Here is a 22,031-nt window from a genome sequence, read left to right as displayed (position 1 = left end):
AGTTTTATGGAATACACCCCCTATAAGTTGGGCATATTTTCGGATACGACTGAAGGTCTCACTGCTGGCCGCACATTAATTTTTCACTTCGTCTCAATCCAATTCGGTTTATTGCTCGTGGAGATGGCCTCATCTCTTATCTTTCAGAACCACGTGTTGTCCAATGCACGCTCAACTGCCCATTTTCCAGGGTAGCAGAGTGCTATTTTGAAGGACATATAGAAAACCCATCGACAATCTTACCAAATGTCTGGCCTATTTCGTGGGCCTTGCATTTCCTTTAAATTGTCAAACAATTAGGTATACATACATACATATATACATATACGTATATGTATATAAATTGGTTAATTAAATGTGCGTTGTCCCATGCACGCCCATTTGCCCATTTTCCAGGGTAATTGGGTGCTATTTTTGAAGGACATATAGAAATCATGTGAACAATCTTACCGAAACGTTTTGCTAATTTTTTGGCACTGCTTTTCATTTAAATTGTTGAACAATTATGAATTCTATTAACCAAAAAGCGTTAGATATTAAACTGTGGTTGAATTCACAAAATAGGCCACAGTTATGCAATAAACGCTAGAAAAAAAACGGTAGTATTTAATAACGTGTTGACTAACATCTGCGGATAAGAAGCTTTGCGTTTTGAGGTACTAACCACAGTATGAAAATCTATGTTAAATGCTATGGAACGTGCTTAACCCATTAAAAACCCATGTGGCATTTCACATATTATTAAAATTACTTTTTTTTGAAGGGAAACTCTCAAATCTGCTTGCATGTATACCCATAATAATATCATATCCAATTTTCTTATGAAATTCCTGATTTAAACATAATAATATGAATGTACTCATAAATACAATCTGCAATAGATTTATTGTAAGATCATACACATTCGAAATAAACCCCCATTATTACTTTAAAACTCATTTGATTTTTAGTGTTATATATGGAATCAATTACAAAATGAGATCACTAAGCTAGTTGGTTTATGGAAAATGTATTTCATTTGAAATGGTCTTAAGACTAGTCACACATTCCGCCTACTTAAGTGCCTGGGACGCCTCGATTAGCCGCTGAAGATCATCGTTGTTGCTCAGTGCGTGCTGCACGGCCTTGAGCACCTGGGTGTCCATGGCCTGGGTCTGTTCGGGACTGAGTGCCAGGGTGCTCAGGCGCTTGGCCAGTTCCGCCAACTTGGGCTGCCGCTCCAGAAAGATTTCCACGACTTGCGGCGAAATATTGGCCATTTTGGCCAACTGCTGGATGTACGGAGGCAATGTTGAGTATTTGCCCTCCGCATCCTCTTGCATGATCAGCTTGGGCGTGTTGAGATGTGGCTTGGTCACGGGGGCAGGTGTGGTTGTGGTCGTGGTGGTGGTGGTCACCTGGATTGGCTTTGTGGTGGCCAGCGATACGGGACGCAGGGGAATGGGATAGTGATACGGCAGTGGCTGCCTAACCAGGATGGGACGAAAAGGTTTCAAGCCAGCAGGAGGAGGAGCCACAAAGACGGGCTGGAAAGAGCCACTTGGCCGAGCGATGAACGGAGCAGGAGTGGTGGTAGTGGTGACCTGACCAGACCACAGGTTGTACTGCTTCACAAAGTCACCGAAACGCTGCATTAAACTCAGCTCAGGACGGGGATCTGCAGTGGTGGTGGATTTTTCCTGCGGCATCTCATCGTAGCTGGCATTGCCCATGGTGTTGTCATCATCATCGTCGTCGTCGTCTTCAGCCTTCTCTTGTTCCTCGGCCACATTCTCCTCCTCCGCCTCCTCGAAGTGCAGGGCATCCAGATACTGTTTCATCAGGGCCAAACCCTCCTCCGTTCCAGTTAGCGTGCGTATATAGTCTATGGTCTCGCTGGCACCATCCGTACCAATCATCTCGCCCAGCTCCTCGAGATTGGGCAGATCTTTGAGGCCCAGCTTGTTGTGAGCAATGTTCAGGAGATCAGCAGGATAGCCAGAGGTTGGAGCAGCCGTCGTGGTTGTCGTAGTTGTTGTGGTTGGCTTTATCAGTTTGTAGACCGGCAGGTTGTAGTACAGGGCATTCTGCAGCTTGGAGTCCATTCTAGGTGGGAATTTTCTATTGATGTCCACTATAACAGCGCTGTCTTGTCCATAAAAACGAGGCAGCATCGACACTCTAGCCTGGATGCACTGCACCATGGCCAAGGACCAGAGAAAACGCATTAGCACACCAATCATACCGTTCACTTCAAATGTTTAAGGACAACTAACCAACGAGATAGTTCAAAACCGTTTGAAGTAGACTTTCAACTCTGGCGCAAATCTCGTTTTAGGGAACCCACCATCTGTGCTACCTCTGAATTCATGGGAACGTGCTTGGAAGCCTACCTGCTGGGTCATAGAAAATCACGCATTTCCATTGAATTTTCCACCTACGCGACGAGCAGGAATGCGATTACGCTTCGCTACCTGGTTTTTGTTAACAAAAGAAATGGTTTTTCATGAGGGATTCGAATTTCAAGGGCTAAGGAAAACGGGGAAAATCAAAGGAAACTAAAAAGAGACCTAGATAAACAGAGTCTCCTCCAGATGAGGATGAAATACAAATTTCCGTGGTATATTTCAACAAACTAAAACATGTTTTATTATCGTAATTAAACCTTAAAGTGGAACACTCGATGGCCACGCGTATGGTACAAATTGTGGCCATCAAATCCAGTCACAGATCTCTTAGAAACTAGGAGGAATTCTAAATTCGCAAGCTTTGCCCGAAGGATGCGTTTGTGGGATAGGTTGTATTTACACAGGGTTTACGTACATGAATTTTGCAGCGGAAAACAAATTGCAAACAATTGAGAGACACACGCCATGTAAATTGGTTTAGGGGGGGGGGGGGAGTACTGGGAATTTTACATGCCTCTGGGCAGCCGCATGGCTATCAACACTTCGACACGCCCACCAAGGCCGGACGTATGCAACGCTCGTGCAGTTTGTAGCCCAGCTTGGTCACCTCCACCACGGTGTTGGGCTCGACGGTCTTGTCCTCCTTCTGGAACAGCGCCTCGTGCTGATTGGGGTCGAACTTCTGGTTGATGGGATCCAGTGGCTCCAGTCCGTGTCGCTTGAACACCTGCAGCAGCGAGGCGCGCGTCATGGTGAGGCCCTCGTACAGGTTCTTCAAATCAGCATTGCCGCTGAGCTGCAATAATTAAGATCATTAGTAAGGGTAGCTTTAAGAATGTTAATGCAAAACGATTAAACTATCTATTAAGTCTAAAATGGCTAACAAGTTATCCAAATATCTCAATTTAAAATACCCCAACAAATCTATATGTACAATTAGATGTATGTAATGCAATCGGGTTTGTTATCTCTCAGATAGAAATGGAAAGATCGGGAAAATACACCTTAAAATGCTATGAAGATTTTCAAGTATTGGCAACAAATAATTACGAAATTCTTATCTCAACATATGCAACTTCATTGCGAGTCTGAATCCTTAAGATACCTTAAACCTTAAATCTTAAGATAAGATAGTTTGTACCTTATCCTTGGGCACCGCCTGTGTGGCATGTCCCAGTGTGTCCGCCACCTCGAGCAGATCCTTGCAGAAGCTCTGGATGCCAAAGATCTTGGCGTCGCTGATCTGTTTGTTCAGTCGGTTCCTCATGTTTTCGCTGTCGGCTAGCGAACGCTTGTATTTGTCCATTAGCTCGGCATTCTGCTCCTTGGCGGCGGCCAGTTCCTTGGTGAGTTTCTCAACTTCTGGCGACGATTCGGTGGCCTTCTGCTCTGTCGCTTCTTCCGGCTGTTTCTCTGTGCTGTACAAACGCAGGGCACTGGTTGTGTGGTAGACGATTGGGAGTGAGACGGGAGGCAATGTTAGAATTACATGCGAAACGACAAACGTGCGCCCTCATTACGTCACAGATAAGAGGAAGCAATGCAACCGGAATTACCTCATATTTTGAGAAGTGACCGATGACCTCAGGTGGACGAGTCGCCGGCCAAACATCTGCAGTGGTAAGGCTGCCTTTGCTGACATTATGCTTAGCTTTTTCGTACGTTAAATAAACTTATTCCGCTTTTGACGTAAAATCGTCGGCTTCACAGCTCTCTCAACAATCGATGTGTGTTCGATAGTAATTGTTTATCGATTCCACCCGGTGTTGCCGCTTAGTGTGACCGCAGCGCAGCTGTAGAATGCAACAGTCAAGTCGGATGTAGAATAGATGTAAGCTCGGATTCATTCATGTAAAAAATTATTTACATTAAATCCAAAGAAAATCTCTTTATATAACTAAAATACTTAAAAATAAATTAAGAAGGAAATCGGTGCAAGTAATAAATAAATATTTAAATAGCATCAATATTACCAAAATGAAATCAAAAATGTATGAAATTTTACCACTTTACACACTTAAACCCAAAAATGCAATAAACAAACAATTATTATTAATAAAGAAATCCCTACTTGATCAGTAGTTCCTGACACCCCTGAGAATTCACCTTGGTCATAAATACAAATTTAAAGCGACAAAATATTTCTTATATAAAATGGACAAACGGAATATGCAAATGGCATATAAAAATGTGAAAATGTGTATCGACAATATTGGCAGGCGCAGGTCCACTTAAAATCGATCGGTGTTAATGCAAAAATGGGCCTATATTCTTGGCGCTACCTTCGGACATATATTATTAAGAGTGCGCCACCGGCTATTAATCCACGCATAGCTTATAAATCGATCTCATACCAGATCGGCCACGCCCCGGGGCCGCCAAAATATGGACCGCTCGAAAAAAGTTGCTCTGGAAATGTAAATATCGGAAGGCTCTTAATGAATTCAAAGTACGAGTGTACGAGGCGGGCATAGCATCTATTCAACAACTTACCTCTCCGATCGCACTGCCAAGTATTACATATGCGCATGCATTGTATATATTTTGGAAAACGAAGCACGAGAAGTCACTTAGTTGGATCTCGCCACCGGAACAACGAGGTTGTCGTCTCAAAACTCGGTTTTTTTTTCATACTTTTCCAATAAAAAAAAACAACAAAAAATGCGTGAGGAGGATCTCCAATTGGCCCTCCAAATGGTGGCAAGTACCTCGGTGTCCAGTTCTCTGGAGGAGGAAAATGATGGAGCGGCAGCCACGTCGCCGGGCAACTCACCCAAGCCATTGAGAAGAGTCCTGGATTTGAGTGAGAGGCGTAAACAATTCAGGTGGGTGGACTAAGAAAGCTTCACAGGAAGGGAAATAAAGAGGTAAACATAGTAAACATGTAGTTTAGACTAGGTTTTATACAAAAACTACAGCTAAAGCTAGTTTCAACAGTGTCTATAGTAGATTTCCTATTAAAGAAAGATTCCAAGTGCTATTAATAGCTATCTGTGCAATAAAAACACATTAAAAAACAATATATTAAATGATATTCTTAGATCTAATTAAAGTTTTTCACACAATGCCATTTCTCCGCCATATAGTTGTATATTGTTTATAAGCGGTTCTAAAAATAAACAACAAAAATGTTTGTTTGAGAGGTTAAAAGCACTCAAAAACACGTACAAATTAGGCTAAAAATAAAAATGGTGTTTTCACGTGCCTGACTAATTTGCAATGCCAAGTACACTCCTTTGTCGACATTAATTATGAATGACGAATGCTCTTCTGAATGACGAAGGTGAAGACATCCGTTGGGTTTTTAAATTTCGCGCTTACTTTCGCGATGGGCCAAGAAATCGATGCTATCGATTATTTAATCGACTTATTGACAGCCCTAGCCAAAACTTTGACCAGTTTTTTTTTTGCATCGAAAGAATTCGTTAACAATCAGTGCGGTGTACTGCATTTAAACGGCATATATAGCACGGCATTCCTCCAGATAGGGCACAGATGTGTCCCTGATCTCTCCAAGCATCTGCAGGCATACAAGTGGAATGCCAGCACCAGAGGACCTAAACTCCTCCGACCAAGAGGAATATTTCTGCACCGAAAAGGACGCCGCTGCCGATGGAAGTCATCTGTTGCATGCCCCTGGAACGGTGGATGGAGCAACTGCATCCACCTCGGCTCCGGGACTGGGCGGCAACCACATGACCAGCAGCTGGTGGTGGTAAGGTCCCAATCACCTGCCCGAATTTGTAATCATGCGGTCTTATACACAACTCTTATCGGATTCCCATCTCACATGCAACAACACAGTGGTGGCCGTACGAATAGGTGCTTTAAGCGATAATTCCATTGACCTGGCACGCGACTAGCATTCAGTGTATGTTTTGTTTGTTTGTTTTTAATATATTACTATAAGCTTACTAATTATTAATTAACTAGGCTGACATCGATTTTAGGCTAACAAAAGTGCTATGTTGCTTAAGTTTATTAGTACAATGGCAAAAAAGGCATGTACTAGGTTCTTGGCAGGAATTTTGTAAGCATAAATAATTAACCATATTAAGTAAGTTTAGGAACTCATAGATATAACCTCTTCACTCATGTTTTCCTCGTAAAAGTTGAATAACCCATCTTAAAATAGTTTTCTTAATTCCATTTAAACGAAAGAAATTGAAAAGCGATTTGGTCTAGACTTGTGCCAATTTCGGCAATTGATACGCTTTGATAGCTTCGATGTTATCAATTGAACTGCTAATTGATCGCCAAGGCCTCTGCGCCTGCGCTCAGCTAAGTGCGATCTGGATTGGAATCGGGAAGCTGTCAATGGTGCGGAGTAGAAAACCCAGTCCGCTGCGGACCAACGTGGTCAACTCAGGCGCTCAGTTGTTGCTCGCACTCGCGATCGCCCGGTTGACAAATTCAGGGCCCTCCGTCATTTCCATTATGGCCATCAATTTTCCGCCCATTTGTGCGCAATAATCAGTGGTGGAAAATCGTTGGAAAATTATCTCACCCTTGGCATAAAGTTAAAGTGAACACATAAAGCATAAAGCCTAGTTTTTCTTAAACACTCCATCAGCGTAATGCATTTCTGATTACCAGTTTGTGTGTCACATTCGCTGATAAAACACTTTCTCTTTTACGGCCGACACATTCACATTTTTTGGGCTCATATTTTGTTGGCTCATCGATGAAAAGTGCGTGGGCGTGTTATTTTTAAAAGCAACCGACTCTCGTGTTGTGAAAACAAAACTCTAACCTTGGTCCCTTTTCCGCTGGCCAAAAACAATGCCGTCCGACTGCATTCCATGAGCGCAAGTGTATGAAACCGCATTCTTTTTTGGACACAAAAGTGGAGTTACAATCGCAGAAATGGCATTGTCGGACATTGATTTGGCCACCTTGCACGAGAATCGCTTGGAGCAGCGCTGGCACTACGGATTGCCCAATAGCCACCACATATACCATCAGCATCATTATCATCATGTCGGATTCAGTGCCATGACGCGGCTCTGTCTCGAGCGCAATCTGCAGAGGAAAGTGCAGCCGGACCACAACGGAAACTGTCTGGCACGGGGACGTTCCCGGGAGAATGCCAATGCCATTGATTCGTCGTCGTCAGGTGGTGGGCGACGCAGGCGTTCCGGCACCTGGCCGTAAGTGGACAAACAGCTGAAAGGTTCCCCTAGCTATGAAATTGCATGCGAAAAGCATGGAATTCGTAATCCAAATCCAAATCGGTACGATGGCGCAATAAGTGCACTGGCAAAAATATGGTTCCTACTTACATATTCAAGTGGAATAAAGATTTATTGTTCCAAATGTTCGAATTTCAAAACTTTTATAGCATTTAAAGTAGATCTTTTAAATCAAATACTTTATTGTTGCTTACTTTATTGTACATAAGTTCCCTTACAACTGAATGTTTAACCAAGCCCCTGTTTTTCTTAGTGCATCTACGAATGCAAGCAGGAAGGGGAATTGGAAATGCGATTCTGGGGAATCGTATCCCACCAATGTTCCCCAATGTTTTTCTCTCGACTTCTGTCTGCCTTCGCAGTCGCCATTTGCATAAGGTTGATTTACAGTTGAGAGAACTTAGTCTGCATACTGCAAAGGTGGAGAAAACAAGCCAAATATTCTGAAAATCCTGTTGAAATATTGAACAAATGTTTCCCCTGCGTCCTGATCAGCCGCAGGCGGTTGCCTCGTTTCCGCTCCACAGCTCCTTGAGCATCGAAGAGTTCAACAATGTGAAGTGGGAGGATATAAATGATTGCAATAACAATTGCATTCGGGAGGAGCCAATTCTAAGGCCCAAAACCAATCGCCATATTTTAAGGTCTTTAAGGAGCTAGGTACAACAAAGTTATCCATACTAATTGTTCTGTTTTCCCAACTCTATTTTACAGGCGCACTCGCAGCTTGAATGCACCCTCGCCTGTCCAGCAGTTCGGACCATGTGGTCGCATCATGAAAAACTCCGCCATGGTGATGCAGATCCAGGATCCGGCTAGTCAACGTCTCACCTGGTACAAGCCACCACTCACCGTGCTCGTGATCAAGAAGGTCAGCGATGCCTCGGTGCTGGCACCGTTCGTCTACCTGGTGGACTGGCTGCTGCAGGAGAAGAACATGGTCGTTTGGGTGGAGTCGGCCGTGCTGGAGGATGTCCAGCTCAACGAAAATGTGCGATTCAAGGCCATTCGGGATAAGCTAGTGACTTTCAAGTGAGTCGGTGTTTAATGAGAATGTGTATATAATATAAATAACCTATTCATTATGCCCGCAGAGATGGCCGAGATGATCTGACCGATCGCATAGACTTTATAGTTTGCCTGGGTGGCGATGGCACCCTGCTGTATGCTTCGCTGCTCTTCCAGCAATCTGTGCCCCCCGTCATGGCCTTCCATTTGGGCTCCCTCGGCTTTCTCACACCCTTCCGTTTCGATAACTTTGAGGAGCAGCTGACCAGCGTCCTGGAGGGTCACGCTGCCCTAACGCTTCGCAGTCGTTTGCGCTGTGTTATGCATCGCAGGAGCGATAGGAAACACGAGGCTAAGACTCTGGAGGCAGATCTAGATGGTGAGGCGCGACCTGCAGCCAACAGCATACTGGTGCTCAACGAAGTGGTCATTGATCGTGGTCCATCGCCGTATCTGAGCAATATTGATCTGTTTCTGGACGGAAAGTATATCACGTCGGTGCAGGGCGACGGTCTGATCGTATCGACGCCCACGGGAAGCACGGCATATGCGGCGGCGGCCGGTGCGTCCATGATCCATCCCTCCGTGCCGGCGATTATGGTGACTCCCATCTGCCCGCATTCGCTTAGCTTCCGACCCATTGTGGTGCCAGCAGGAGTGGAGCTGAAGGTGGGTCGCTTTACTCATAATTCCCATAGATCCGTTTCTAACATCTGCTACATTTTCAGATATCAGTATCCCCCGAGAGCCGCAACACATCGTGGGTTAGCTTCGATGGACGCAACAGGCAGGAGCTCTTCCATGGCGACAGCCTTCGCGTGACCACCTCCATTTATCCCGTGCCATGCATCTGCGCCCAGGATCAGATATCCGACTGGTTCGCCTCCCTAGCCGACGGACTGCACTGGAATGTGCGCAAGCGACAGAAGTGCCTGGACGAGCTGTCGGATCTGACGGCATCCGGATCGGAGGATACGCTGGACGAGATCGAGAACATGAAATTGTACGATGTGTAGTGCGTAAGTCCCTGCAGCTAATAGAAACCGTAGGTTAGGGCTTTTAGTTGTAGTTCTAATGCTTTCGCCCTTTGCTTAGTGTGTAATTTTTGTAGTATTTTCGGTAACAAATTGTTTAAACACATTTGCCAAATGTATGGAAATCATTTTATAACTTTTACTGTTCGAAACGCCAGTGCTCTTGCAATATTGTACATTTCAGCTAGTTAAATATAAATGCAGTTGCAAACTGTAGCAAAAAGTTGTAGAGAGCATTGAATGAATGAATCTCAAATCTTTGAGAATTAACATTAAAAAGTCCCACTTCTAAAAAGATAAGCAATTGAATTATATATTACTTAATAAAATAATACCTGTAAATTCAGCTTGTAGCCGCAAATTAATGGAATGTTTCAAGCATTTTACCAAATTTAGCTTGAACATAACTTATAAAACATTGTCAAGTTGTGCTGTAGATTAAGCCTGATTGCAAACTGATTGAAATGTGTTCTCCTCCAGCTTCGCCTTGTAGATTTCGCATTAGTGTAGTTCCAGCCGGCACACCCAGATCATCTGGACTGGTTTTTAGAGCGCCTCTCCCAGGCCACTTGTTGCATGTTGTTCACCTCGCGACTGTCTTTGGATCCAATCGAATCGGAATCGGATTGGATTGGATTGGATTCACGTGGTTGCCACGCACTTGGGCCTGTCAGAAAGCATTAGTTTGCATCGATTTGGGTGCGAATCGAAAGTGTATGTTGCTATCGCCGATGCTGAGGCTATATGTTTTGCGCCCTCAGGCGGTACGAGCCATGTTCATTACGCGGCTAAAATCTTGTGCCATTGTGTTAATGCGCGCGATCGTGTTTTAGCCGCATGTTTTCGCCTTTTTTGCCCGCCGAACTCAAGGTGTGCTCGCCGTTTTTTTTTTTTTTTGCGTGTGCGTGCGGCAGGTGTGCGATGCGTGCCTATCTGGTCGTGTGAACTGCATAAAATCTGAGCGTAGTTGATGGCGAACGTTGCCAGCGAACGGTTGTAATTAAGTTCGAAATGAATCCCGAAGATATGCAGCGGGCGCGTGAAATGGCCAATGGAGACGCCTCTACGCCTGGGAGTTCGCCAGCTCCGCTAAGGAAAGCACTGCCAATCAGTTTGCTGGAAAAGCGAACTCAGTTTCGGTAAGTTGTAGCGAAAAATGTCCTTGAAGTGCCAGGCATTTTTCAATTTTAAACTTGAGTAGAGGTGTAATGTCTTTAAATGAAAAAAAGTTTTTAAAATAACTTAAGAATACTTTTATGAAGTGCTAATGAACAAGAAAAATTAAGTTTTGTATATAGTTTTAGGAAGCTTTTCATTTTTTTATATTCAGTGTAACTCAAATACTTTAATTGTACGAACCTAGATGGTTTTATTTCGGTTGCCAAGCAAATCATTGGTATACCTATTATTTAAACATATAAGCCAGTAAACTTGAAAACCCAACAACACTTGCTGTTTATTTTTTATAAACAAATCTGATAATAAGCGAAAGACCAATTTAAACTCTCGCGCCTTAGTGTGACCATACGGTGATAACTGCTGATATGGGTATTTTTTGCTACGCGCACAACTGCCACACAGACGTGAATTGGTGCAGGAAAAAAACAAATAACATGGACCCATTGAAACTCGCGTTCGTGAAATTGCAAATCAGGAGCTAGTCGCCGCCTAGCCCAAAATCGGGAAGTTGTCCATCGAAAGTGGGTGTCGTCGGCAGGTGCAACGCGTTAGTGGGTCAAGTTGAGGCCAACACAACACATCACTCACATTGGCGCACACATAGGTGCGCAGTCACAGATATACACACATACAGCTACAAGCAGGTGGCCAAAACAATGAAGTCCTCTAGCTCCATAACGGTTAACCCAGCCCCAACGACCACCCCGTCGGCCGCGCAAACGGTGCCGAAGTCGGCCTCCCAGTGCAATGGATCCTACTACGACGACCACGACAATCAGCTGCTCCATGTGAACAGCATACGACAGGGACAAGGAGGCACTGCAGCATCATCAGCACCGGGTCCTGACCTGAATAACGGCACTGCCAGCGATGACCTCCAGATGCGTATGTGGTGGTAAGTGGGCGGTTCAAAGTGATGACAACACCTGATTGCGGTTTCACGCCAGATCTGGCCTTTTTTTTGCTAGCTGAGGATCAGCTGTTTCGTGATCAGCTGTTAGGCTGTTGCAGTTTATATTTGCATTTGCTTTATCGATCCGTCTAAAAAACGGTTATTATAACAGATGTTTTAGTTATTGCTAGTTCTTTAAAATCATTTGTTTTGACAACTATATAAGAAACATAATGTCTTAAACATAAATGGAATACAATTCTTTTCCAGTTGCTGAACCATCACATTTCATTTCAGACATTCCTTTTAACCTGTCTCGAGATTAGAGGTTTGGTTTAAAAAAAACAAAACTTAAGTACGAACGGAGACGAAATTTGAATTGTTATCAAATAAGTACAGCCCTGTTTTTCACAGCAAAGGAAATGTACCACCTACGTACACTATGTACATACAGTATATAGTGAATTGTTGGCAATCAATTAGAGCTGGCGGGAAAATGCTTGCCTCTCGAGTGGCCCACACATGTTGTTTGGGTTCGTAATTTTCTGCGAATTTTAACTACTGTTAACACGTGTGACGAATGTGTGACATGTGCCAGATGCAGGCCACTAAAATCGATTTTCTGCACTTAATTTCCGATTTTTTCCTTTGAGTGTCGGAAATTATAGGCTTAAAGCCTCTGTTAACAGGGCTGTACATTTTGTTATGCCAGCTTTTCGAAAAGTAATAATTTCGTGCTTAGATTGTTCTTATGGCGCTATAAAACGGAATTACCCGCTGACTGCATGCATCAATCATATTTTTGTGGGATTTTGATAGCAGCAATTAAACAGCCACTGGCCGCTGATTACATTTACATAACAGTGAGAGCACCTGTTGCTCTAAAGCATACATACATATGCATGACGCGTGGCTGCGCTCAGCTGATTTCCAACCAGCGATGTCCGGCAAAAACCCGCCAAACGATCTGGCCGTTCATTGTTTACAATCGCTCGGCTCGCGTACTTTTATTTTCGAATCGGAATCGCGCACAAATCGTCCAACTTAATCACCTTTTCGGCGTCGCAGCTCAGTTATCGCATATTCACCGGACAGCACGGTCGTGTTCGCTCTCAAACTGAAACTCACCTGTCGATCGTGGAACGTTGTTTTGTTGCTCGCTTTTCGACTCGGTCGTTTACCTACCTTACCCGCTTGCCGTCGATCGCTGGTCAGTTTAAATGTTTAAGCCGCCGGAATGCTGGAAGCTTCGCCTTGGCTCGAGCTAGTGCTAAGGAGAAAATAAAACAGATTATATAACGTGTAATTAGAGCACTTTGTTGGCATGCCACTAGTTAACGTTAACGTTAACGTTAACGCTGTTTTCTAGCGCACACATGACTTGGCATTTCTGGGCTCCGAGCCGCAAGCCCACTTTCGATTTCCTTCTACGGTCTGCAGCCAGCTGGCTAGCAATCCATCTAACTACAGAGACTAGATATTGCAGATACACTCCAACTTCTTGCAGACTTTGCTAGATGGTTCTGCATTAAACTCAGCTCAATCTGTAGAATCCACTCAAGAACTGGAGGTCAAATTATACAAGTCGGGTTCTCAGTTTAGTTGCTTAATAAGAGCTTATCACCTCTAATAAGTTGCTATCGTTAAATGTTGCTACCTTGAATCGTGCACTTATTTAAAAACTTATGCTTGAACTTAATTAAAGCCAAATTTGTGTAAAAGATCATAATTCTTTATTCTAAAGAGTCCAATCTACTACAGATCATAAAGAATTTAGTAACCTAGTTGGACTGTCACATTCTTTGACTCACTTAAATAAACAATAAAGCAATGTTGCTGGCCAGAATAAATAAACCCAAAGGGGGTTAATTATTTATTCAAACTAAACTAGCACAAAGTTTGAACACACAACTGAAAGTAAAGCAATGTATTCACTGTATTAGCTGGGCGCTTCATAAAATAATTCAAACAAATTAGTTATAAATATAGTACATTTTTGGAATATATAAATTATATAAATCAAAGCGTCAATATTGTAGTTTATTACTACTTAAGATAGCCATGGACTAAGCCCGGTCCATAGCTCGATGTATTATTTTTAAAGTGAAAATTGCTTGTTAATTGTTTAATAATCTATGCAAAGCAATTTCCCACTGATTACATTTTAATAATAAAAACAAAGGTTGCACGTGTACTATGAAAGTTCAGCGTTAGTACCTGCATTTGCAACTTTGGAACCTATGAATTCATAACGAAAGGCGTCATTTGAATTATGTATATCATGGCAAAACCCGTGCTGACATGTGGGCACGTTGTGGCCAAGTGGTTACACAAATTCGTAGGTGCAGTTCCCTTGTCCACTTGCCGATCCATTCAATGATAATCGCTGCACTTAGTCGATGCCGCTGCGCATTTAGCGCTGCTCGCTTCGTCCGTTTATTGATTAATTAATTTGTGCTCGCCGCCTATTTTGTTTCAGTTTTCTTTGTATAACTCATGTCCATAAGTCATTTACAATTCGCTCTATTGTCATAGTCCGATTACTACGGATGTAACTGGCTATATAGCGACTGGTGGCTTGTGCCTTCCTTTGTTTGTTTGTTTGATTTACAGAAGCGTTTCAATGACTTGTGCTTACTTGTTGCTTCCTGATCTGGGTAAAAATAGAAGAGCGGGCGGGCTTTGGATCACGCGATGCTAACATTTTGGTTATGCAATATAATAACTATATAGTTAATTAGAATTCCAAAAGCGAGTGATCACTCGATTGAAACGACTGGGAAGAGATGATTGGATTGTTGTGCAGCTTAATAACAAATACGCCCCTCAAATAATAGTTGCAATTCTTGATAAAATCAGTTGAAGAATCTATTTCCCATGTTCTCTCTGTACTCCTGCTAATTCAGCAAGGATCCAAGCTTCAAGAAGACCTCCTCCACAGGTACTTCCCCAGTCTGTTAAGGCCTCCATCTTATCAGGCCACTCAACAGAATCTTGGGACGACCTCTGTTAATGAACTGCTGATGGGGCACTTTCGGAAAGAAACCGAAATGATGGGGAACTTCAAGCTGATCGCACACACAGGTCACGATTTCTAGATTAATGGCTGGCGATACTGTTATGCCCAAGTGGGTTGTTGTTTTCAAAAGAGCTGCAGAGAAGACTGTTTAATTGTGGTCCAAGTGGACGTTTTTTTTTCGATTTTTGGCTTGCTCAAAGGTTGTTGACCAAAACGCAAACGCGATCACGAACGAAAAAGATTTAATTATATTTCTCGTTATAAAGCTAACTGTGTTTAGTACGTCCGAGTTATTTTTTCGTGCCGCTTTGCCAGCGGATTTCTTGCCAATTGATTTATACTTGACATCGTTATGTCGTGGTGCTGGCTAAAGCAGGCGATAAAAGTTGGCCAAGTCCAAATACCGCTAAACCACCCCAAATTCCCCGCTGACGGAAGCTGACTAATGACGCATATGAGGCCTTGTGTCGCTCCTTTCTAGCCATCTCCTAATGACTCGCATCTCCCTCGATTTGTATGGCTCTTTCGTCAAAGCCGGAACTACGTTGCTGGTCCGTTAGGTTGGACAAAAATAAAAAAGCAACCAAAACAAACTATTCGATTGCTTATAACAAATTTATTTTGCACAAATTTCACAAGAAACACAAAACCGGTTCAAATACGAAAATTCCCCCCAAAATACAAAAAAAACTGATCGTTTTTGTTTATAAACTTTTACCACGCGCCAAAGCAGTTACCGTTTTTATATCCCACAAAAATGTATTGCATTCTTTTGTTACAAAAAATGTTAGCTTTGTTAACACCTCCAGCAAAAGGGAGCAAGGTTAACTCGTCTATTTTACCATTGGCTCAAAATCAGGGCCATTTCAAGGGTGTGAGCTTCCAAGAAATGCCAAGCGAAATGTTAAGCTGAATTTTCCAATCCAAATTTATAGTGGCAAAATGTTTTAGCAACGCGAATCACCTGTGAACATTTTGAGTGATATTTCATAATTAGCAATCAAAAGACTTGAACATGACGTGCCTGTCGGACATTGACCTGGCCACCCTGCACCAGCATCGCCTGGAGGAGATCTTCAGCTACAAGCTGGCTTGGAGTGGCACTGGCCATCAGCAGACCCAGTACAATGATCTCCTCGTGCGCCACAATGCGTCGCTAAAGCGACAGAGAATCATCCAACACACGGCCAATAGGGCCAGCACAAGGGCCAAGGATCAAGCATCCACTGATGATTGTGTGGCCACCAGTCCAGGAAACATTCAGGCCAAATCCGAACAGGATCCGGATGACGGCTACTTCGATTCCACGACACGACGCACGCGTAGTGGCACTTGGCCGTAAGTAATCCCAACTAATCACAGTTCACGGCAACCCCGAAAAAATCCTGATAAGCAAAAGACAGAAAGAATAGTTATGAACTAGATAAAACTATGGGAAAATGATTCACAATTTAAATAAAAAAGTGATGGACTTTGAATGCTCATGCCCAAAAGCCAAATTAGCTTAAGAATAGAAACGTATGAAAGCTAAAAGAATGTTTGCAATCCACCAAGAATATTTGTTTAACAAAGTGAAACTTTTTTTATTGGTATGAGCTAACTTAAAAGCCAAGTAATATTCACCCAAGATATTTTGTTTTACTCCATGACCTTGAATTTTTTATATATTTTCATAATGAAGTCTTAAAATATATACATTTAATTACTAACAACTAGACCTTGAGTTCTAGAAATAACTCTCAGTCAACAAATTATTTTCGATATAAACAAATTATTGAAAGTCAGAAAGCAACCAATAATAAGAAAAAGAACAAAAAATTATAAATAATTAATCATAGATGACGTATTTTTGCTCAGTGGGGTTTGTCTGAAAGTTATCAGGTCGTGGCAGCATTTGTTAGCGGCATGTCCGCGATAAGAAGTGTAGCTCCGTAATCAAGTGTTTACCATTTTGTTGGTGCTTATCAGGTGTGAGAAGTGTGGTGTGCATTTAGGCGTTTATTGTTTACACAGATCAAATCGGTTAATAGTACACATCGAACTTTGTATCAATTTCACAACTGATATTTCGCCATCAGCATGATTAAGCAAGCAAGTTATCAGTAAATAAGCTCCTTTGGGCTGAATTTTTTTTTATTTTTTAGTTAATTCATTCAGGTAAACAAGTCCTTGACCTTTCTGCATAGTTCAGCGTTTGCTGCTGCGTGTTTTCATATTTCCATTTTTTTGGCCACTTAAAAACGAGTTTGTTAACACCTCAATCATTGGTACTACGTTGGCGCCGTCTGTTAATTTATGTGTAGGTTTTTTTTCTCTTTGACAGCTACTATTTTTTTACAGTTTGTTTCGAAGAACTTGAGATGCCAGTTAGATTCGAAATCGGTGCCAGTTTGTGCTCGGCGCCGGTCATAAACCAAGAGCAACAGGTAGACAGACAGACAAACATACGAAATCGGATTGACAGTCGCTCGTGACCGATTCGCCGTGCCGAAATCCAAAGGTGTGCAGGTCAGGTGGCTTTAACCGCATTTGCATGGCTTGTCTGGACGGTAAATCGATTATACATACATATGTATGTACATGTAGTAGACCCCTCATTAAAGCCCTCGGGAAATTGAAAATGAACCGGACTTAGCGCTTGCGATATGCCAGTGATTTAACGAAATTTAAAACATTGTCATGCTGACGTTCCATGGGCAATTAGGTTTCTTCTTGTGCCGATCGATACTCTCACCTGGAAATTAAGTTTAGTCTGTGTCTAGTAGCAAAAGAACGCGTGCGTTTAACGAGCATTTACTGCGAAGCAAGTCGCGTAAGTTAAGAAATGAATGTGCATTTCCTCAGAAGTCGTTATCATGATTGAGTCGTTGGAGAAACAAGATCACCTTCTGTCATCACATCCTCCTGCCTCAGAACGTATGCGTCATCTTAACGTAATTTCCTTGACGGGCTCCTTTCGCCCAAGTTTTTTGTCGGTTGTGCTTTGTCTTTAAGTGAGTCAGTTCGTATTTTTATAATCACAATGGCACTATGTCCGTGATTGATTGATGAAAAAAGTGCAATGCGATTAAATTATGTTATTGATGAAAAATGATGTGGACTGTATCAATATATTAAAACGTGTTTAAAATATAGTATTAGCACTTTGCGTTATCTTACCTTACTGTTTGGTGCTTTTTGATGCTTTCTAAAGATCAGAACGCATGATTTATGGAAAAAGAAATTCAGTATCGATTTTATTTTATTCATATATTTTAATGTTAATAACTAATGCCGTGATGGAAACCAGCGATTATATACATTTGCACAATATATTAAGTGTAGCTAGAGCAATTATCTCTTCCAATTTGCATAAATACAAATATTAATTAATTAAATTTCGGAACCCGATGCATCCCACTGTTCAGCATCCACAGCGCCCATGGTGCAGTGGTCCAGTTCCTGTCAGTCTATCTCTATCTCACCGCTCATTGGTTTACTCTACTCTCTCTGATATCTTTGAGTCTCTTTGTGCTGAGTCACTGTGAATTAGCACATCAATCAAACCCGTTAGCAGCACCCCCACACACTCACACTCACACACTCGCACGCACAAAGTTCAATAGCAGAATCTGAGCATTGCTCTTGCTCCACCACTTCCATTTCCGCTCTCTTTGGGTTCTCTTTCGCGCTCTTCCGCTCTCTGTTGGCATGTGCAATTCCTGTTTGTTTGGGCCGCAGAATCAACAAGTTTATTTGCGCTGCTACGTGTTGTTGTAATGAAAACAAAAATATAAATTCGTTATACACATACCTTTATTTTGTGTTTTCGAACACCAAATTGGCCTGTCAGTGATTTTGTAACCTTCGAACGAGCAGCAGTCGCGCTCGCATCGGAATTCCCAACAAGTTTGTGTGTTGAGCACTACGTACCTGTCTATAAACCGATAATAAAAAGGGCGTGACCATCGAAATTAGCTAAGAATTTGGCGTTATGCAGCACCAAAAGTTAAGACTAGCTTCGGCCATGCAGCGCCAGATTTCCGAAACTGAGGAGCAACAGGTGACCCCAGTGGCGCCCGATCCGCGTATTTTGAGGTGTACTCGTAATGGCAAAACTTCTTTGTGTATCTGATCTCTAATGTGATTCTTCTCTTTTAATATTTCCAGGCGCACTAGAAGTCTGAATGCTCCGTCGCCATTCCAGCATTTCGGGCCATGTGGTCGCATTATGAAGAACTCCGCCATGGTGATGCAGATTCAGGATCCGGCCAGTCAGCGTTTGACCTGGTACAAGCCACCTCTCACCGTACTCGTGATCAAAAAGAAGGACTCACAGGTCCTGCCGCCCTTCGTTCAGCTGGTGGAGTGGCTGGTGCAGGAGAAGCACATGGTCGTCTGGGTGGAGTCAGCCGTCTTAGAGGACAAGCTGCTACGGGATGATGTTAAGCTGGAGCAGGAGAGCTCCAAGTTCCAAAAAGTGCATCAACAGTACGCCGGAGTAAGAGCGCGTTTCCTGGATCTCCGTGAAAAGCTAGTGACCTTTAAGTGAGTACAATTACGTAGCTAATGAGAGTTTTTTAAGTTACTTTTCATTGCACCAGCAAATGAGAGTAGTTTTCTAGGAAGAATTAAGCTTATAAATTCCCTTTCCGAATCCGCAGAGATGGCCGCGATGACCTGACCGATCGGATTGACTTTATCGTCTGCCTGGGAGGCGATGGCACTCTGCTGTACGCCTCACAGCTGTTCCAGCAATCTGTCCCACCGGTGATGGCCTTCTATCTGGGCTCCCTTGGGTTTCTTACGCCCTTCCAGTGCGACAACTTCCAGGAACAGGTGACCAATGTCCTGGAGGGTCATGCTGCCCTAACGCTACGTAGTCGCCTGCGCTGCTCCATCCACCGCAAGGGCGAACGCCGCAAGGAATCGCTTCTGCACTCGGTGGGTGGTAATCTCCTGATACCGAGTTTCCAAAGGCAGCTCAACTACGTGGAGCTTAACAACGGACAAACAGGAAAAGCTGGCAGCAATAATAACAATGGCCACAACAATAGCATCCTGGTGCTTAACGAGGTGGTCATCAACCGAGGACCCTCGCCGTACCTGAGCAACATTGATATCTTCTTGGAGGGCAAATACATTACGTCGGTGCAGGGCGATGGCCTGATCGTATCGACGCCCACGGGAAGTACAGCATATGCGGCAGCAGCCGGTGCCTCCATGATCCATCCCTCCGTGCCGGCCATTTTGGTGACGCCCATTTGCCCGCACTCGCTGAGCTTCAGGCCCATTGTGGTGCCCGCCGGAGTGGAGCTAAAGGTGAGTTTGCTTATAATTAAATCCGCCACTTTACAAATTTTATATTTCAATTAAGCAACTTTTTATGACAACAAAGTTTATGCGGACTTTGGCTGTCTAGATCGCGATTAATAGCACGACAACTAACAGATTTCCCTTGACCTTGCAGATATCAATTTCACCTGATAGCCGCAACACCTCACGCGTTTCCTTCGACGGACGCAACGACCAGGAGCTGAACCATGGGGACAGCCTGCGAGTGACCACCTCAATCTATCCCGTGCCCAGCATTTGCTCCCAGGACCAAATCTCCGATTGGTTTGACTCCCTGGCCGAGGGTCTGCACTGGAATGTCCGCAAGCGGCAGAAGTGCCTTGATGAGCTGTCGGACTTGACCACTTCGGGGTCGGAGGACACGCTCGATGACTTTGACAATCTTCAGATCTACGATGCGTAATGGCAGCCAAACCCAATCACTGTTTGTTAGCGTGGCCAATTAGACTAGTTGTAGTCGTAGTTTTTAGGGCTTGTGTGCTAGTGTGCAATTTGGTAGGCTTAATTATGTAGGAAAAATACTCTGTTGTACTATATACACTTTAAGTCGCTTGGTTGAAATGTTAAATGTTAATTGATTCCGATCGCAATGTTTGCTTAAGCTAGACCTATTCTGTTGATTCTTGTGAACAAAAAAAAAAATTACAGCTTACGCTTAGCTCTTAAGTTTTTATTATTACAAAACATACGACTAATTGCGTCGAGTGCTAAGTACTTAAGCTGACTCGCGTTATCTGTACAATTCGATGGAGGTAATAAAAACTGTATTATTTACTTAAAGCGCCACAAAATCCATTCCACTTGTGTTTCTTTTTTTTGGTTTTGTTTTCGCGCAACAGGCAAATAAAAATGCAATTAACTAGATAAGAAGAGGGTGGAATGGCCGGAACAGTAGCAATCCGCAAGGACACTTAAGACGACAAGTGCTTTTATAGAAGGGGAATTAATGGCTCGGCAATTGGTCAATGTCCAGAGAGCTAACTGAGAAGATGGATGGAGTGCAGAAGGGAGTGGTGCACATTAATCATAAAATCACCAAAGGATTCTAAGTTAGAAAATGTAACGGATTGAATATGGTCATCAGATTATGATCAAGTACATCTTTATATTGCTTTGGATTGCGAATTATTTATGGACTGGGCCTAAAAGTATGTCATCGTTCATTGTCTGCAGAATGGTGAATGATTTCAATTCTGTAGCTGACCGAAAACTTTTCTTTCCAAAGATTTCTTAAGTGTAAAAGCCGCACGATAAATCAAAAGCATAAAATAAAAGCTGGCAATAAATGTGACTAGAAGTGTCCTATGCGACCACACCCTCTAAATGCTCGTGCGAAAGTGTGCGTACGTGCGAAGTGCGTTTATTATCAATTTTCACGCTTTTCCTCGGCGCCTTTCCACTTGCTCACTTGGCGAGCAACAAGTGTGGAGCCGAGTGATTTCCACAGCTTCCCATCGCTTCGGCATTTTCCTCTGACTGGCGGATAAAAAGCAATGCGTATTATCCGAGCCATCCGATTGGTCGTCCTTGGCCACGCCCCCTTTTTGGACACTGCGCAGGACTAGTCATTTGCCTCAATTTTATGCTAGTGGTTCCTCAAAGTAAAAAGAAACGGCTGAAAGCACATTAATTTAATTTTTCTTTTATTCGTTAGCCGTCTTAAATGGTTTGCTCTATATTCTGGCCTAAGCCCGCTTAATCGGGTCAAATAAAAACCGCTTTTATTTAAATGCATTCTATTAAAATAAGTTAAAGAAATTAAAGAACATCAATGTTTTCAACATCGACACATTACTCAAGTTGTATGAATATTATAAAGTAGGATCAATATTTTTGTAACATTCAAAAAGTACCCAATATGTAGAATATTATTAATTATAAAAAATTCTATCTTCATTTATAGTTTTCTTTTTATAATTTGGAAACCTTCTAAGTTGTAAGATTATTTTTGGAATCCTTTTACAAAATGATCTTTCTGAAAATTCT

The 22,031-nt window shown here is 42.9% G+C and overlaps 4 protein-coding genes and 3 non-coding genes across 15 annotated transcripts; 5 read left to right on the top strand and 2 right to left on the bottom strand.

The window, feature by feature from the left end:
• Positions 1 to 154: 154 nt before the first annotated feature.
• Positions 155 to 305, top strand: snoRNA:2R:9445410. Its single transcript, NR_048104.1, has one exon. It is a non-coding gene; the product is annotated as a snoRNA:2R:9445410 (small nucleolar RNA).
• Positions 306 to 359: 54 nt separating this feature from the next.
• On the top strand, positions 360 to 510 carry snoRNA:2R:9445205. Its single transcript, NR_048103.1, has one exon. It is a non-coding gene; the product is annotated as a snoRNA:2R:9445205 (small nucleolar RNA).
• Positions 511 to 523: 13 nt separating this feature from the next.
• snoRNA:Psi28S-1153 lies at positions 524 to 671 on the top strand. Its single transcript, NR_003793.1, has one exon. It is a non-coding gene; the product is annotated as a snoRNA:Psi28S-1153 (small nucleolar RNA).
• A 196-nt stretch (positions 672 to 867) lies between these two features.
• On the bottom strand, positions 868 to 2,261 carry link. The gene has a single exon (NM_137043.4). The coding sequence runs from the start codon at positions 2,220 to 2,222 to the stop codon at positions 1,053 to 1,055; it is 1,170 nt and encodes a 389-aa protein (NP_610887.1). The 5' UTR covers positions 2,223 to 2,261; the 3' UTR covers positions 868 to 1,052.
• Positions 2,262 to 2,603: 342 nt separating this feature from the next.
• Roe1 lies at positions 2,604 to 4,133 on the bottom strand. Its single transcript, NM_137042.4, has 3 exons — positions 3,944 to 4,133; positions 3,529 to 3,823; positions 2,604 to 3,183 (listed from the first exon to the last, which is right to left on the bottom strand). Exons 1-3 carry the CDS (start codon positions 4,027 to 4,029, stop codon positions 2,923 to 2,925), a joined length of 642 nt encoding a protein of 213 aa, NP_610886.2. The 5' UTR covers positions 4,030 to 4,133; the 3' UTR covers positions 2,604 to 2,922.
• Positions 4,134 to 4,969: 836 nt separating this feature from the next.
• Positions 4,970 to 9,966, top strand: Nadk1b (NAD kinase 1b). 5 transcript variants are annotated; one of them, NM_001103832.3, is made up of 4 exons: positions 4,970 to 5,212; positions 8,294 to 8,611; positions 8,674 to 9,256; positions 9,316 to 9,966. In NM_001103832.3, the coding sequence occupies exons 1-4, from the start codon at positions 5,049 to 5,051 to the stop codon at positions 9,601 to 9,603; spliced, it is 1,353 nt and encodes a 450-aa protein (NP_001097302.1). In that variant the 5' UTR covers positions 4,970 to 5,048; the 3' UTR covers positions 9,604 to 9,966. The 5 variants fall into 5 exon arrangements, with proteins under 5 accessions (NP_001097302.1, NP_788345.1, NP_788348.1 ...); NM_176165.3 differs by lacking the exon at positions 4,970 to 5,212 and adding an exon at positions 5,781 to 6,102; NM_176168.3 differs by lacking the exon at positions 4,970 to 5,212 and adding an exon at positions 5,781 to 6,258.
• Positions 9,967 to 10,632: 666 nt separating this feature from the next.
• Nadk1a (NAD kinase 1a) lies at positions 10,633 to 20,839 on the top strand (the record flags this gene model as incomplete). 5 transcript variants are annotated; one of them, NM_166003.3, is made up of 5 exons in its annotated part: positions 12,761 to 12,902; positions 15,647 to 16,049; positions 18,861 to 19,238; positions 19,355 to 20,012; positions 20,161 to 20,839. In NM_166003.3, 4 exons carry the CDS (start codon positions 15,727 to 15,729, stop codon positions 20,446 to 20,448), a joined length of 1,647 nt encoding a protein of 548 aa, NP_725314.1. In that variant the 3' UTR covers positions 20,449 to 20,839. The 5 variants fall into 5 exon arrangements, with proteins under 5 accessions (NP_001163145.1, NP_610884.1, NP_725314.1 ...); NM_001169674.2 differs by lacking the exons at positions 12,761 to 12,902; positions 15,647 to 16,049 and adding an exon at positions 10,633 to 10,760; NM_137040.4 differs by lacking the exons at positions 12,761 to 12,902; positions 15,647 to 16,049 and adding an exon at positions 11,198 to 11,695.
• Between the last annotated feature and the right edge of the window lie 1,192 nt (positions 20,840 to 22,031).

Source organism: Drosophila melanogaster, chromosome 2R (genome assembly GCF_000001215.4).
Source record: "Drosophila melanogaster chromosome 2R".
Classification (NCBI taxonomy): domain Eukaryota; kingdom Metazoa; phylum Arthropoda; class Insecta; order Diptera; family Drosophilidae; genus Drosophila; species Drosophila melanogaster.
The sequence above is the reverse complement of the archived record's forward strand: the minus strand, read 5'-3'. Positions and strand labels throughout refer to the sequence as shown.

Excerpts from the sequence above, each read along its gene's own strand:
- link (NM_137043.4), bottom strand. The coding sequence starts at position 2,222 with ATGATTGGTGTGCTAATGCGTTTTCTCTGGTCCTTGGCCATGGTGCAG.
- Roe1 (NM_137042.4), bottom strand. The coding sequence starts at position 4,029 with ATGTCAGCAAAGGCAGCCTTACCACTGCAGATGTTTGGCCGGCGACTC. Across the intron at positions 3,824-3,943 it reads GTCACTTCTCAAAATATGAG|TGCCCTGCGTTTGTACAGCA; the intron begins GTAATTCCGGTT and ends CCACACAACCAG. Across the intron at positions 3,184-3,528 it reads AGGCGGTGCCCAAGGATAAG|CTCAGCGGCAATGCTGATTT; the intron begins GTACAAACTATC and ends TAATTATTGCAG.
- Nadk1b (NM_176166.3), top strand. The coding sequence starts at position 7,254 with ATGGCATTGTCGGACATTGATTTGGCCACCTTGCACGAGAATCGCTTG. Across the intron at positions 8,612-8,673 it reads GATAAGCTAGTGACTTTCAA|AGATGGCCGAGATGATCTGA; the intron begins GTGAGTCGGTGT and ends TTATGCCCGCAG. Across the intron at positions 9,257-9,315 it reads CAGCAGGAGTGGAGCTGAAG|ATATCAGTATCCCCCGAGAG; the intron begins GTGGGTCGCTTT and ends CTACATTTTCAG.